A 15,728-nucleotide genomic window follows, 5' to 3' on the forward strand; every position below is an offset into this window, starting at 1 on the left:
TTTTTACTACAGCAGAGATCTGAAGTTCATGATTAGCAAAATAAACCAAATTAGCAATAAAAATGAGTATAAATTTCACCATCATCAAATTCCTGCCATGTACCCTCAAGGGGGTGTACAGGATATGATAGTACTACATGAAAAATTTACATCATTACTAACTTCCTATCTAAAATTTTCCTCCAAATCAATCTGTTACTTGTCAAGTCTCCAACATTTGTGTGTTGAGGCTTAAGTGCCGTGAAGAATTCATTTAGGAGGTTTAATGGAATATTATCAGCACTGAGAAAGGATTAAAAACAATTTTAATACTTCCAGTATCACTGGTCTTACCACATTTCATATAAAAAACTATCCACTTTAAAAACTTAATTGAAAATCTGACTTTAAATAATACAGACATATTGTTCAGCTTTGACATCATCTCATTGTTTACCAATATTCCCCTAATTGACATCTTAACACTCTTAAAAAACGTTTTTCCTTCTGATATCTTAGAGCTCTTTTCCTTTGCCATCTACTCTGGTTATTTTTCTTGGAAGAACAAAATCTAACAGATAGAGGGAACTGCCATGGATTTCCCCCCCCCCTCACTCCCTCTTACCAATTTTTACATGGAGAATTTTGAAAAACAAGCCTTAGACTCTTCCCCCTCTAAAACCTTCTATGTGGCTAAGATATGTAGATGATGTGTTCTCTATTTGGCCTCATGGCCCAGACACATTAGATTACTTCCTCAGTCACCTCAATAGTCTACATCCAAGAATCCAGTTTACGATGGAAAAGGAAAATAACAATTGTTTACCCTTTCTAGACACCTTAGTAACATGCCTTCCTAATGGTAACCTTTCTTTCTCTGTATATAGAAAACCTCATACAATCAGATACATTCACAAACTCTCCCACCACCATCCCTCTCAGCAATATGGCATTATTCAAACTCTCACCAATAGAGCCCACAATCTTTGTTCCAGTGAAACTGCCCTTTCAACCGAACTCAAACACATACACAACACCTTCCTTTCCAATGGCTACGGTGACTACAGAATAAAAAAAATAATCAATTCCTTCCCCATTTCCCAACCATCTCTTCAGAAGGACTTCAGAAAGGCCATCACCATACCTTACATCCGTGGTACTTCAGAAAAAATAGCCAGATCATTAAAAAAGTACAACCTCCATACAGTTTTTAAGCCCCACTGTAAACTTGCTATCCTTATCCGTTCCACCAAAGATCAGCTCCCTCCTCTCTCAGTGCCTGGAGTAAATGGAGTACCTTGTGCCTGTAAACTGGCTTACTTCAGACAGAACAGGCAGATCAGTAACTATCCGGTTAGAAGAACTAAGTCATACATCTGCAATCACGATTATGGTCAATCTGGCATTGCAGACCATGTTTTGGAAAAAAAAAAACCACCATGCTCCACCATAGTAAATTCAAAAAAGAAAGACTATTCTTTGAATCTGCATTTGCACTCAGGAAACAACCGAATTAAAACAAATACGGTTGCATTAAACTTCCCAAAATTTGGGAAACAATTATTAACAGAGATCTCTCTTTACATCCTAGGACACCTGCTAATGCCCATAGAGGACACACCACCTAGATAGGACTTTAGTTTCACTTACTATTGTATTATGTTTGTGTGTGTGTTGTTACAAAAGTTTTCTTGTAATCCCTGAAGATGTCTCTGTGACAGAGATGAAATATTGGAAGTATTAAAATTGTTTTTAATCCTTTCTCAGTGCTGATGATATTCCATTAAACCTCCTACATGGACTCCAACATTATCAGATCTTATATTTCTATCGTCTAAGGCACTTTGTACCGTATCAATCCACCTATATCTTGGTCTTCCTCTGGGTCATTTTCCTGCCAACCTGGCAGAGAACACTTGTTTTGCTAATCTTTCCTTGCCCATTCTGTTTAAGTGACCATACCACCTCAGATTAGCTCTGCTAATGCATTCCTGGATACTGACAATGTCAAGTTCTTTCCTGATATCCTCGTTTTTTAATATGATATTGCCATTGATGTCATTTGTTCACGCCTCTAATCTTTCTCAGGACTCTCATACCTGTGGTCTCTAGTCTTTGGTCAAGTGTTTTACTTCTGACCCAGCTCTGAGATCCATAAGTTAAAATTGGTTTGAACACTGTCTTGTATATGAGATTTTCAAACTTTAGAATTTAGTGTTCTGACTAATTTCTCTCTTATTCCATATGAATTTATTCAATTGACTTCCTACCATACCAGCTTTGTTGATTCTGTTGTCTATTTCAATATTTAATTTTCCATCTTCACTAAAAATCATGCCTAAGTAGCTGAAACATTTCACTTGTTCCATAGGTTCTCCGTTCACAATGCAGTTGACATTTTCAACAATTCTGCCTATTTTCATTGTCTTTGTCTTTTTATTGCTGACCTTCATATCGTATCTATTACAACAGTTATTCAATTTAGTCGGGGAATCTTGCAGACGTGTAGCAGATTTATTTAGAAGTATAACATCATCCGCATAAAGCAAAGAGCTGACATTAACATCTCCAATTTTGATATCATGTTTAATACCACTTTCCTTCATAATGTGATCCATATAGATAATAAATAACACAGGGGATAATGTACATCCTTGTCTCACACCAGATTTAACATTAAACCATCTTCCTATACTTGCTTCAATTCTAACTGCTGACTTACAACTTTAAATTAAATACAGACTAAGTATTGCTTGATATAATGCCCCATTGACACCATATAACTAGCGTATTGAATAGCTTCTCTCTCTTGGCACCTTGTCATATGCCTGTTCCAGATTGGCAAAACTTAAATACAGATCTTTGTTATATTCCCACGATTTCTCCACTATTTGTCGTAAAGTGAAGATCTGATCCTGACAGCCTCTATTTGGCATGAATCCAGCTTGTTCTTCACCAAGCGTTTCTTCCACAATTCTTCTTAACTGTTTCTCAAGTATACTGACATAAATCTTACCAGGAACACCCAGGGATAATACCGCTGTAATTCTCACATTCAGTTTTATTTCCCTTTTTATATATGGATACTATGAGAGCTCTACTCCAATCATCGGGAATTTGCTCCTCTGTCCAGGCCTTCTGAAATATGCAGTGCAGCCAGTGTAGGACTTTTATACCACCATACTTCAGCATTTCTGGCCGAATATCATCTACTCCTGCAGCCTTTCCACATTTCAAACCTTTGATGGCTTTTTCTGCTTCAAGTATGGATGTGTATGCCTGTTCAGTGTTTTTTTACAAATATGCAATCACTGCTTGTTTCGTTTAGCAATTTTTTTTTGAAGTAATTACACCATACTTCAAGGATATCTTTTTCTCCTGTTTTCATGTCACCTTTATCATCTCTAACTCCTTTTACAGCACTCTTTCCTCCATTCCTAAGCTTCTTCAACAACCTCCAGAATATTTTGCCACCTTCTTGATATTTATTTTCTATATTCTTGCCAAACTCCTCCCATGACTTTTGTTTAGCTAGTTTTACACAGTGTTTAGCATTCTTGCATTTGTCTCTGTATTCCCTAAGAGCACAAGCTGACTTATTTGACAGGAACTTTTGATATGCTTTCTTCTTTTCCTTCACTGCCTCTTTAACTTCCTGTGTCCACCATGGAGTTCTGATTTTTCTATCCTCACAGACAACCTCACCACGTGCCTCTCTGGCTGAATCAATCAGGGTTTTCTTCAAAGCTTGCCACTGAATCTCCAAGGTTTGGTTCCTGTTCTCAAATTCTTTAATTATTTTAAAAATAATATTTATGTATTTTAGTCTACATTTCACATCTGAGAGCTGCTCAACTTTTATTTGCTTTAAAACTTTCATACATGTTATTCTTTTCAATATTAAAATTTCAATTTTATCCTGCTAAAGACTAAATAGTGATCACTTCCAATTTCAAATCCTCTGTACACTCTGGTGTCCTGCACCAGGTAGAAAACATTACAATCCCATGTGAATTTGTGCACATTTTTATGTTGGAACATGGTGTTAGTAATAATCAGACCATGTCCTGAGCAGAAATCCAACAGGTATTTGCCATTATTATTAGCATTGATCTTTTCTCCAAATTTTCCCAAAATATTTTTGCATGTTTAACAATCATTTTCTACTCTGCTATTTAGATCTCCAACAAGGACCAACTTTTCCTTTTTCATTACGTCAGTTGCTTTCTCTAAAGACTCAAAAAATCCCTCCACTTCTACCTTAGTAGAACCTTCTGTGGGACCATAGGCACAAATAAGTCTTATTGTCCAGTTCCTCATTCTGATATTTGCCCACATCACTCTACTTGAGACTGCCTACCATTCAAGAAGATTAGCCTCGTGTTTAGTGTTGAATACTATGGCTACTCCTTCTTTTCCTTGATTGTCATTGCCTGAATATAAAATTTTATATTTATTGCTCAAAAAGATCTCACTATAAATTTCACTAAAACTAAAATAATGACAATAGGAAAAGAAACTAGTTAATATTGAGGCCCTCAGTCATCCGTTAGGACCAGTAATGAGTGGTCACTGGTGAAATCCTGAATCTGATTGCTAAAAGAAGATAAATGAAACTAAAAATCGCAAAAGAAACTCAACAGAAAACGGGAATACCTACAGTTTAATTAAAGAGAAAATAGATTTAAAATATAAAAAGTGAAAAGAAGCATACTTTGAAGAAAACGCTGAGCAATGTAAAGAAGCCAAAAAACATGATTTAAAGACTATTTTCAGAACAATAGAATATATATATCCAAAACGTATGTTCCTAAAACAATCACACTAATAGATCAAAATTGAAATTACAGGAAATGAAGACGAAATAAAGAAAATATGGTGCAACTATTTCACTGTAAACTCTGGAAACAATACACAAACAATCTACCAGAACCTAACATAAGCCTCATAGAATCACCAAAAATTCTTGATGAAGAAATATATAAAGCACTCAAAAATAAAATATGAGTACTTAAATAAAATATGCCACTGGTTTCAATAATATTTCCAAAGAATTATGGAAAGAAGGTAGGGAAAGAGTTATAAATTACCTAGGAAAACTATTATTTTACAAAATAATTAATGAAGAGAGATTTTGTAAAGATTGGAAGATATCAAAAATAATTCCATTTTACATAAAAAAAAAAAATAAAAAAAAAGTGACAAAAGACTATGTGCTAACTATAGGCCTATCTTTCTACTTAATCATGCTTACAACATTTTCATCTGTATTATATAAAACCGAATTAAATCTATCTATGAAGAAATCTTAGAAGAGGAACAAATGGGCTCAGAAGTGGCAAGAGGAACAGTTGATGCAATTTTTGTAATACAAAGACTAGCAGACCTTACTATAGAAAACTATTCTATTCTTTATTGCTGTTTCATTGATTATAAACAGGCTTTTGATACAATAGATATAAAATACATAATCAAATTCCTTGAAAAAACTAACATAGATCCCTATATTATTAATATCAAGCAATATTATCAAGGCACAAAGGCAATAGTGAAATTTAATAAAATGGAAACAGAAGAAATACATATTGTAAAAGGAGTTATGCAAAGCTGTTCACTTTCACCATTTAATATATATAAGTAATGTCATTAGAGAAGCTCTAGTAGAATGTACTGGCCTCTCAGTAAATGAAACCAACATCACCCACATCAAATACAGATGATATAGTCCTTCTTACTAACAGCAGAGATCTGAAGTTCATGATTAGCAAAATAAACGAAATTAGCAATAAATATGAGTATAAATTTCACTAAAACTAAAATAATGACAATAGGAAAAGACAAGAAACTAGTTATTATTAATATTGATAATAAATATATTGAACAGCAACTCAGTTTAACTATTTGGGATCACTAATCACTGAAGATCTAAATTATTATTTTTTTTTTTTCACCTCCAGGGAGTCCAGACGCATCGAGGGAGGACATCCACTCTACAACTTTGCTTCCACCACTCACAATCCACTAATTGACCACAACTACACCAACACCATCTACCGCTGACCACCACCACTAGTATTTCCACAGACAATCACAGACATCCTTGCCTATGGCAGGATTCGAACCCACAGCCTCTTGACTGGAGAGTGGACACGCTAACGACTCGGCCAGCCAGGCTGGCTAATTATATGAAAACAATAAATCATAGAATAGGTTTAGGTTCATCTGTAATAGGAAAGCTAAATAAAGTTTGGAATAGTAATAAAATGAGTAAACAGCTGAAACTAAAAATGTACAACTTAATGGTGTTGCCTGTGTTCCTCTATGGATCTGAAAGTTGAATAACAAAGAAAAAATAAAATTACAGGCATTTGAATCCAAATGCTTACAAAAAATATGCCAAACTAAATGGACTGGGAAAAAGACCAATCAAATGGTGAGGGTTGAACTAAATTACAAGGAACTAATATTAGACAAACTAAATAAAAAGAGATTATATTGGTATGAGCATGTAAACAGAATAAACTAACAGAGATTACCTTACGTTGCTCTACAGGCAGCTGAAAACCCCCAAACAGACAAGGGACAGACCAAGGATAAGCTGGATTACCAATATTAAGAAAGCTGCTAAGATCAGCAGCCTTCAAAATCTTTCAAGAAAGACTTTAAGAGAAGAGTGGAGAAGATGGATTCATGAAGTACTCTATCCATGTTGATGGAAAAGAATCAATCAAATCAATGAATTTCTAAACAATCTGTAATTTTCAAAAAATGCATCCAATTTGGGTGGGGGGAGAGTGACAGGAAAAATGCCAGAGAAAACTGCCTTGTTAATGGCAGTTATCAGCATAGTCATGATGAACATTACAAAGTGCAAGCAAGAATTTGGCTAGTATGGTAAAAAGGCCAAATGAGATTATAAGAGAAAATTAGCTAAGCAGGCCACAGCCACGGTAAATTCAAAGAGTTTTTTCATTATGTAGCAAGTAAGAGGAAGGATTACTTTAATCAGTGCTGATTGTAGGAAGGTAACAGAAACAAAAAACATATTTGAGTTGCTAAGTGATCACTTTGCAAAGGTGTATCTTCCATGTGAAGATTTTGCAGTTGCTGATGTGACAGCGACTGATGTCAGAATTGAGGTAGATGAACAGGAGGTACTCAACATAATGAAAAATATCAACATGATTACAGTGGAACTGGATGACATGTTATCTCATGTGCTATGCAAATGTGCAAGAGAAGTTACAGAACTTCTGAACTTGTTCAATCTAAGTCAGCTCTGGCAAGGTTCCAAGGGAGTGGAAAAAGAGTAATATAGTTCCATTACATGTGGCTCCAAGACAAAAGTAGCAAATTACAAATTAATAAATATATCTCAGGAGTGGTGTGCAAAATATTGGAAAAGTTGGTTAACAATAAAATCCAGCAGTGAAGCATGGCTTTATAAAAGTTAGGTCCTGCCTTAGTAATTATTCACATTTTATCCTTTCCTTCATGCTCACACGGTGATCAGAATACATCGTTAAAATTATGGAAATAACTGCCATGTTAGAATAAATTTAATATAAACCAAAATAGACATGACGTTTCAACCTTCATATTAAGGTCATTATCTGGAGTATACACACATATATACAAAGAAACAAGCTGCTACACTACAATCTACATGACGTGCTAAAGTTACTGACCAATCATTACAACTATTAACCTGGTGGAAAAGAAAAAAAAAACTTATTACAACATAGCTAGAGTCCTATTATTTGGTTACAAAAATACTTTAAGCTGGAGAGCAACATGTTTACAAAAAAGGAAAAATTAATAAATAAAAATAAAAAATTACTTATATAAGTATACATATAAATTACAACCAACTAATGGCCAATAAAAGCTGAAAAATTGCATAGAGTCATCAGTCAGGGTTTGCTGGAAACTAAGTGGGCTGAATGTGTGTCATCCAGATTTTTGGAATTTTTATGCCACCATTATTGTTAAGATTAGGATGGTTAATCAGAATTTCACAGGCTTCTTGAAATTTCCATTCATATCAGGTTTTTGTATGATATAATGAACGAGTACTTTTCCAATCAATTTGGTATAGGGTGTTAAGAGATCTGAGAGGCCTGCTTCACCAGAATTGTTAAATTTAATGTGTTGTTTGTGCTCTTTTTTACGGATAGGGATTGTACTTCCAATTTTCCCAATATAAGGTAAGTTACAGATGCAATAAACTCCAGGATGTGTGCCAGTGGGGGAGAGGATCCTTAGAGGAGTTGAATATGTTTTTTAATTTTAAAGGTGGTTTAAAAGTGGCATTATTATAATGGTATAGGATTCTATTAATTTTTTTCTGATAACTCTTTAATGTATGGATAGCTATGGTTTTCACTGTAATCTATATTAATTTTTGATGAAGTTTTATGAAGAACTTTATTAATAGTATTTTTGCTATAGCCATTATTTATAAATGTATTGCTAATCATTTTTAATTCTTATTTAAGAGCTTGTTCATTAGAGCAAATTGTTATAGCTCTGTTTTTGAGGTTAATGATGTTACACACTTTACGCACCGACCGAGAGTTCGCTTACGGAAAATACACCTCTCCGATGCTTCAAGTTCCACAGTTCAATGGCTATATCAAAAATACTATTAATAAAGTTCTTCATAAAACTTCATCAAAAAATAATATAGAATACAGTAAAACCATAGCTATCCCATACATTAAAGAGTTATCAGAAAAAATTGATAGAATCCTACACCATTAAAATCTTAATGTTGTCTTCCGTTCGGGCCCCTTCAGATCTCCCCAGAAACGAACAAATAAATTCTGAAATTGTATCCTGGACCCGATTATATCACTATAATTTTTGATTAAAATTTACGAAAATATACCTAAAATAGTTCTTCTTTATTTTTTGATGTATCATAAATCAACTTATGATTAATTGTTGAGTTCCATGTAAAAAAAAATTGTATAAGCAAGACTAATCCGTAGGTAACATTATACTGTAAAGTGGTTTTCATTTGTTTTTCATTTCCTGTTCGTTTTATTCACACTTTATTCAAAAAAAACTTTTTTGGAAAGGTACCGAACATCAATCGCACACACAAGAAAAATACTAGGTGCCGGTGCTGGTTATAACAGTTGGTCAGTAACTTTAGCATGCCGTGTAGATTGTAGTGCAGCAGCTTGTTTCTTTATATATATGTGTATACTCCAGATGATGACCTTAATATGAAGATCGAAACGTCGAGTGTCTATTTTGGTTTATATTAAACTAAAGTTTTTCTCTAACATGGTAGTTGTTTCCATAATTTTCATGATGTATATATATGACAGTGGAATTGGATAAATGAAATGGTTACACCATGATACTGCTGAACATGGCAAAGGCATTTGACAGAATACATAAAATGGAAAACTATGACAAAAGTTGGAGCAAATGGGAATGGATATGAAACTCATAGCATGAATGGGGGGGGGGGTGCTGACAGACAGACACTGGAGATTAGTATATGGTGGAATGGAATCTATGAGAACGAATAGTGGAGTCCCTCAGGGTTTTGAACTTGCCGATGATGCAAAACTGGGGAGGGAGGGAGGGAAATAGTTGATAAAGGTGATGTAGATATCTTGCAAGATGATTTAAATAAATTGGTATTGTGGGTTATATGAATGATAGTGATTGTCAATTTAATGTTGCAGAAATCTATTTTATGTAATTTCCTGCAATTCAGTACCATCAGTGTTGAAAAATTTATATACTGTGTATCACATTGATGGTACTGAATTGCAGGAAATTGATGAAGCTAACGATTTGGTAGTAATGGTAGACAGAGACTTGGAGTTCATAGGGCATATTGTAGAAGTTGGAAATAGTTCAAAGGATTACTTGGATGTTAAAAAATGCACCAACAAGTAAATATAGGAAGGTTATTATCTCTCTTTAGATGACAATGATTTAAATGCATCTTGATTACTGCTTGAAGATTTGGTCACCTGGCTTTCTTAGGGATCAGGAGATAGTGGAGAGGATTCAGAGACGAGTAATAAAGCTGGTGACGGGTCTGTGAAATGTTCTCTGTGAGGTTAGGTTGAATGTGTATGGGTTGCAAAGTTTAGTTGATAGGCAGAAAAGAGGGAGAATTGATAGAAATTTATATAAGTTATTAAAAGGGCTCTATAAAATTGATGCACAGGAATTTTTTCAATACATGGAAGGGAGAGGGAGAACAAGTGATCATTCCTGTAAGTTGTGTATAAGTGTGATTAGTAAGGATGTGCAGACTAGATTTTTTGCCCATAGTGGCGAATGAGTGGAATGGGGTTCCAGAATTAGTTATGAGTATCCTGACAGTGAATGAATTTAAGGAGAGGTATAGTAGATATTGTGTGTATAAAGGTTGCTGTTGATCTCTTGCAGTGAGTGTTCTGACTCCATGGAGATATCCATATAATAATAATTCACATTATCACTTTCAAACAGAAGGCAATAAATAATATGGGTGTCAGCTAACATTCACTTGATGTGATTAATATTGCTGAGTGTATTTAAACTCACTCACACTCTCAGGTTATTTCATTGAACTCATCACTTAGCCACTAAAATATTGGAGATTTTGTTCTTCCAGCTTTGTGTGTTCTGCAGTCATTTGGTATCTGACAGTTATCTTTTTGCTAATGCAAACCATTAGCCAGTTGCCTAAACCTATTAGTTTTAATTTAAATGTCATTTTGTTATATGGCAGTGTGCCAAATGCTTTTACAAAATCCAGAAATAATGTAGTGTGTACATTTCTCATATCGCTCTTAACCACCTAGAGGAGGTAGAACCTATGAAAAATTGATTGAATTGGTATAGTAGCAGTGTGATACTGTAGTACTTAGAAACAAGAATTATGTTCTTGTTGTTTTTCCTCATAATCTTTGAAGAAAAAAAATTATTAATTTTATTATCAGAATATTCAAGGTGTACTTATAACATTTCTGGTGATTTATTTCAATTGTTTTATTTTGGTTATCTTCAAGGCAGATGCAAGGAGTACTTCCCCAGCATTTACAGAGTCCTCAACTACAGCAACTTCAACATATACAACTATAACAAGTAAACAGCTGACTGGTCAAGAAAGTGCAACTCCTGAAAGGGGAGTAACATCAACAAAAACAACAAATACTAACCTCACAGAACAGAAAACTGTTACACAGCAGTTGTCTAAAAGTACAAGGATCATGACTGGACCAGTGGATGAGCTTCAGGTAAAGTTGTAAAGGAGAATTATGATGAATCTTTTATATACCCATATACAGTACTAATGTATTATAGACCGATCAACCAATCTCTCGTGTATGGGCTCAACATTAAAAAAATAAAGTTTTAATGTTTCAAAATAGAGTTTTAGCAAATTTATGTAAACTGAATCATGACTTATAATGAATGAATTTAATTTATGAATCATGAATTAGATAAAGAATCTTTTTTTTAAAGTTTCATACTGTATTAAAGTAATTTTAAACTTCTGTTGTATATTTCAACGTATTTTTTAATTTCTCACATTCACTTAAGGCAGTGTTTCTCAAACTTCAGATATCCATTTACCCCTTCTTAAATTTTCATTATTACCAAGTACCCCCTAATTAATTAATTAAAAAATTAATTTAAAATATTAATTAAAATTGAGTATCTATTTTATTTGAATTTATATGTTCATGCAAACAAAAAATATGATTTATTTTTAAATTTTGGTTCTATAGAGATGTCAGACGACACGCTCATCAATTTCATTTGATCCAGATGCATTATCAAAGTTTTCTTGTTGCTTACAGCTACTTGTATTTGCTATATTGCTCCCTTTTGGGGGTTTTATAAATCCAATCTTTAACCAATAATCCATACATAAGAATTCGAAAGCTAAAAAAAAATATTGTATTTACTTGAATATAACTCTAACTTTTTTCCCAAAACTAAAGTTTTCAGAAAAAAACTGAAAATGGTGCGACTTACCAAGAAGCTCCTACTCGATATCACTACTTTTGGCATTGAGAACAGTTTCTTTGTGTGCATCGTCAAAGTATCTACCCAAATAGCATCATCTTTTTTCCCATTATTTCAAGCAAAAATTAGCAGTAATTTACACTACTTGAGATACGTAGAGCAGCGAAGAACTGCATATGATTGGTGCGATATTAACAAAAGATTGCACGAACCAAAGACAAATTAGCATTTCAACAGTTGAGTTGAAATGCTAATTCCCTTCAACCGAATTCCATAATATCTGAAACACATTCACTATATATTTCTTAGTTTTAACACGTTAACGACGGGGGGGGGGGGGTATCAAGCAAAACCATATGTTCCACTGCCATCATATGGTTTTGGTTGGTCTATACAGCAGTTTCTGTTGGAGAGGGGATGTGATTCATTAGTTAGTACTGTTTTACCCTCTCTCTCTCTCTCTGATTAGACTGTGTCGTGACGTTGTTCTCTTGGTGTTCGAATCCGCCATCTTGTTAAAAGTCACTTTCATAAAATAAAAGAAAACTAATTGTAAATTGATCACTAATCTAAGGTTAGAGAAATTTCTATTATACTGCGCCACTCTATCCTTAGATAAGTCTATATGAAATAGTAGGATCAATTCCATGTTAGTTAGCAATCTTCTCATTCATTCAGGCCGAAGTATTTATTTTCTCTCTCTTTGGGATTCCCGCTAGATTCGAATTTTTGTGAACGATGCAGTAAAAAGAATTTCAGGCAAATACAACAGTTAGGTTATTAATTAGTTCATAGACAAATAAAACATTTAATATAGGTCATATAACACTTACATAAATTTTACTTCTAATTTTAAACAATAGAATTAAGTCAAACATTAAGTCAAGTCAATTACATTAGCACAATCTTCCAAGTCTTCACATACACCTTCTTAGCTTCTGGGTTATAAAGTTTTTACACTTAAATGAATATAACTGAACATCCAATCTAATTAGTTTTCACATTTTTCAGTCATGCTATAAGTTCAAAATATTACAGGATCTAATAGCTGAAAATATCTTTCAAACAATTCTTATCTCCAACTCTCAATCACGAAGGGTTTCCACAGTTAAAGTTAATAATACACTATGATAGACCTTACTGGAAATGGTTCCTAGAACATCTATTATGTTGTGAGCAAACTTCTGGAATTTACTTATCACACTTAAAGAATAAAAACACATCTACAAAACTTATCCGCAGTTATACTTAAAGCACTTTCAATTACGCTTCAGAATTCTTGACATCAATTACAGGGCACTTCAACCATCCTTATTACCACTCATAAATTAATTAAAACACTGTGAAGTTCTCTTTAGGGCAAATCGGAAATAAGCTGCAATACTAGACAAGCTGGGTTTATTCAGAATTCTTCCTTGAACGTCCAGCTTTTTATTATATCCGATTGTAGCGTTAATTTTCCTTCTATTATTACTTCTGATTTCACTTTCAGCTAACAGTAAAATTCGTTACATTCTTGCTCACTTATAAAAATTATCCACTTAACTCCTACCCTTAAGAACCTTTTATTTACTTCTACTTCTTTATTTTATCACCCTGCTTCCTTTCACGTCCCAACTCCTTTTTTTTTATATTTTTCTTATTCTCTCTTTAGCCCACGCTCTGTTCCACTCGCGCTCATTTATTTCACGCATCTCCATGACAACAGACAAACATAAACATTCTCGTCAATGTTAGACAAGGCCATACTACTACATTGAGTCATTACATACCGTTAAGCTTTATACACAAATAGGAATAATTAGAATATTTGCTTTTCAATAAATGCGTAGTTAATATTGCAAATACAAGTTTTTTTATAATATTGACATAACAATAAATAAAATAGCTTAATAATATTTAATACAGAATCTTATTACCATTAACACATTTCTTTGATTAAATAATTAAATATTTGATATAATTAAGGTGGTTATATGATATCAAATTATAATTTACATTATTTACATTAAATAATATTTACAAACGTAGCCTTTGTGATGGAAAATCATGTTGGATTCTGAATTAAAACATTTATTCTATTTTCTACATAATTAGAATCCAACAACTGTTTGTTGAAAAATATAATGACTCCTTTAATTATGCATAGCCAAAAATTGCCACGTACCCCCCTAACGACATTTCGCATACCCCCAGGGATATGCGTACCACACTTTGAGAAACACTGACTTAAGGAAGGGGGAAACATCCACATAACACATAAGGAATATAGAGAATCACCAAAACTTCTGATGCTTCATGATGATCTATGTCCAAATTTCACTTTCTTTTCATGCACCTCATAGATATCCAGATGGATATCTATGAAGAATGAGCAAGGAGGGATGGGAAGTTTGGCCTTAGCCAACCAAATTGTATTCTCTATTACCATAAAAGCACAGACATCCACATGATCAAATGTCATGGACATCATCATCCATTTAAACCATGCTGCCTTTTGCCTCTGCTATAGTCAATTAACCAGGGTGAAGAGTGAAAAGCCAGTTAATGAAACTCAAAAATGAATTAAAGATAAGCTCTATCAGCATAATAAGAATCAGTGGAAAAGGGATAGAATTACAAGAAATAGTATATTAATATAAATCATGTTGCTGAGATGGTGAAAACAAAAATAAGTAAGATATTTCTAAATAGTGATCAGGAAAAGAAAGGAGTGGCCTTGGTATTCAGCACAAAATACAATACCAAGATACTTTTTGAATAGCAGGCTGTATCAAGTAGAGTGATGCCAGTGTATTTCAAAATGGGAAATTGGATTATGAGAATTATTTGATGTCTGGGATCTTACAGAAGGTTCTAGCAGGAAAAAAGAAGAGGAAGTTTTTTAGTCATTAGATAGGACAGCTGACATAAAAAGAGAGGAGAAAACTGGTTTTTGTTGGAGACTTAAATAGAAAGTACAAATGAATCCAAGACATGTTGTAGTTTTTCATTTTCTTCAATTGCAATTTGCTTATTATTTCATAAGAAGTAATATTAGTCCAAAATCAAAATGCCAAAATAATGTGAAAATTTAATAGTAGATTTAAAAAATATAAAAAAAAAAAAGAGAGGAATATCTTGCATTTTCTGAAACTAAATGGGTATATATTGTGTAATTCTTCAATATCTGTGGCCAGTCAAGATATTGCTGCTTATAGCATCATTTAGAAGTGAAGAAATATAAGAATGTTTATCTTCTTTTTCTTATCAAGGATTTTAGGCCAAGTGGCCTATTTCAGTCTATCTCTTCCTTGATCTTCCAACTCTTCCTTTTCCATTTATTTTATATCAGTATAGTATTTTTGGCAGTCTGCTATTGTCCATTCAATTTCAATGTTCTAACCATTTTTATTTATATTTACTGATACAGTGGTAAATTTGTTTTATGGATCCACTTGGTATTCCCAGCTGTTTTTCTGAGAATTTTCATTTCTCCTGTTTGAATCCTTTTTCCATTCTTCTTCTTCTTCTTCTTTATTTATTTATATATATATATATATATATTTTTTTTTTTTTTAGTCCACACAGTTAGCCTAGTGGTTATGCGCTTCGCAACCATATGCCTGGGGAAGGAGTGTCCTAGGTTCGATTCCAGTCGGTGACGTGAGGAGCTGAAGGATCTTCCTCAGCCATAGTCAAGTTAGCCAGTCTTGGGCGTGGACAGCAGGGTTTTTTCACCAGTTTATTCTGGGATTTTTCATCTCGCAAAGCAGGCA

The 15,728-nt window shown here is 33.6% G+C and overlaps 1 protein-coding gene across 3 annotated transcripts in view; it reads left to right on the forward strand.

Moving 5' to 3' along the window:
• Nucleotides 1-15,728, forward strand: part of LOC150108163 (uncharacterized) — a 461,861-nt gene that overhangs the window by 401,174 nt on the left and 44,959 nt on the right. For all 3 annotated transcript variants that reach the window (XM_090390618.1, XM_090390617.1, XM_090390619.1), the window contains exon 15: nt 11,007-11,234. In XM_090390618.1, coding sequence (XP_090246744.1) covers nt 11,007-11,234 — 228 coding nt within the window. The remainder of the gene's footprint in view (nt 1-11,006; nt 11,235-15,728) is intronic.

The sequence above is a fragment of the Typopeltis vanoorti genome, chromosome 3, assembly GCF_054136105.1.
Source record: "Typopeltis vanoorti isolate ZY-2024b chromosome 3, IOZ_Tvanoo_1.0, whole genome shotgun sequence".
Lineage (NCBI taxonomy): Eukaryota > Metazoa > Arthropoda > Arachnida > Uropygi > Thelyphonidae > Typopeltis > Typopeltis vanoorti.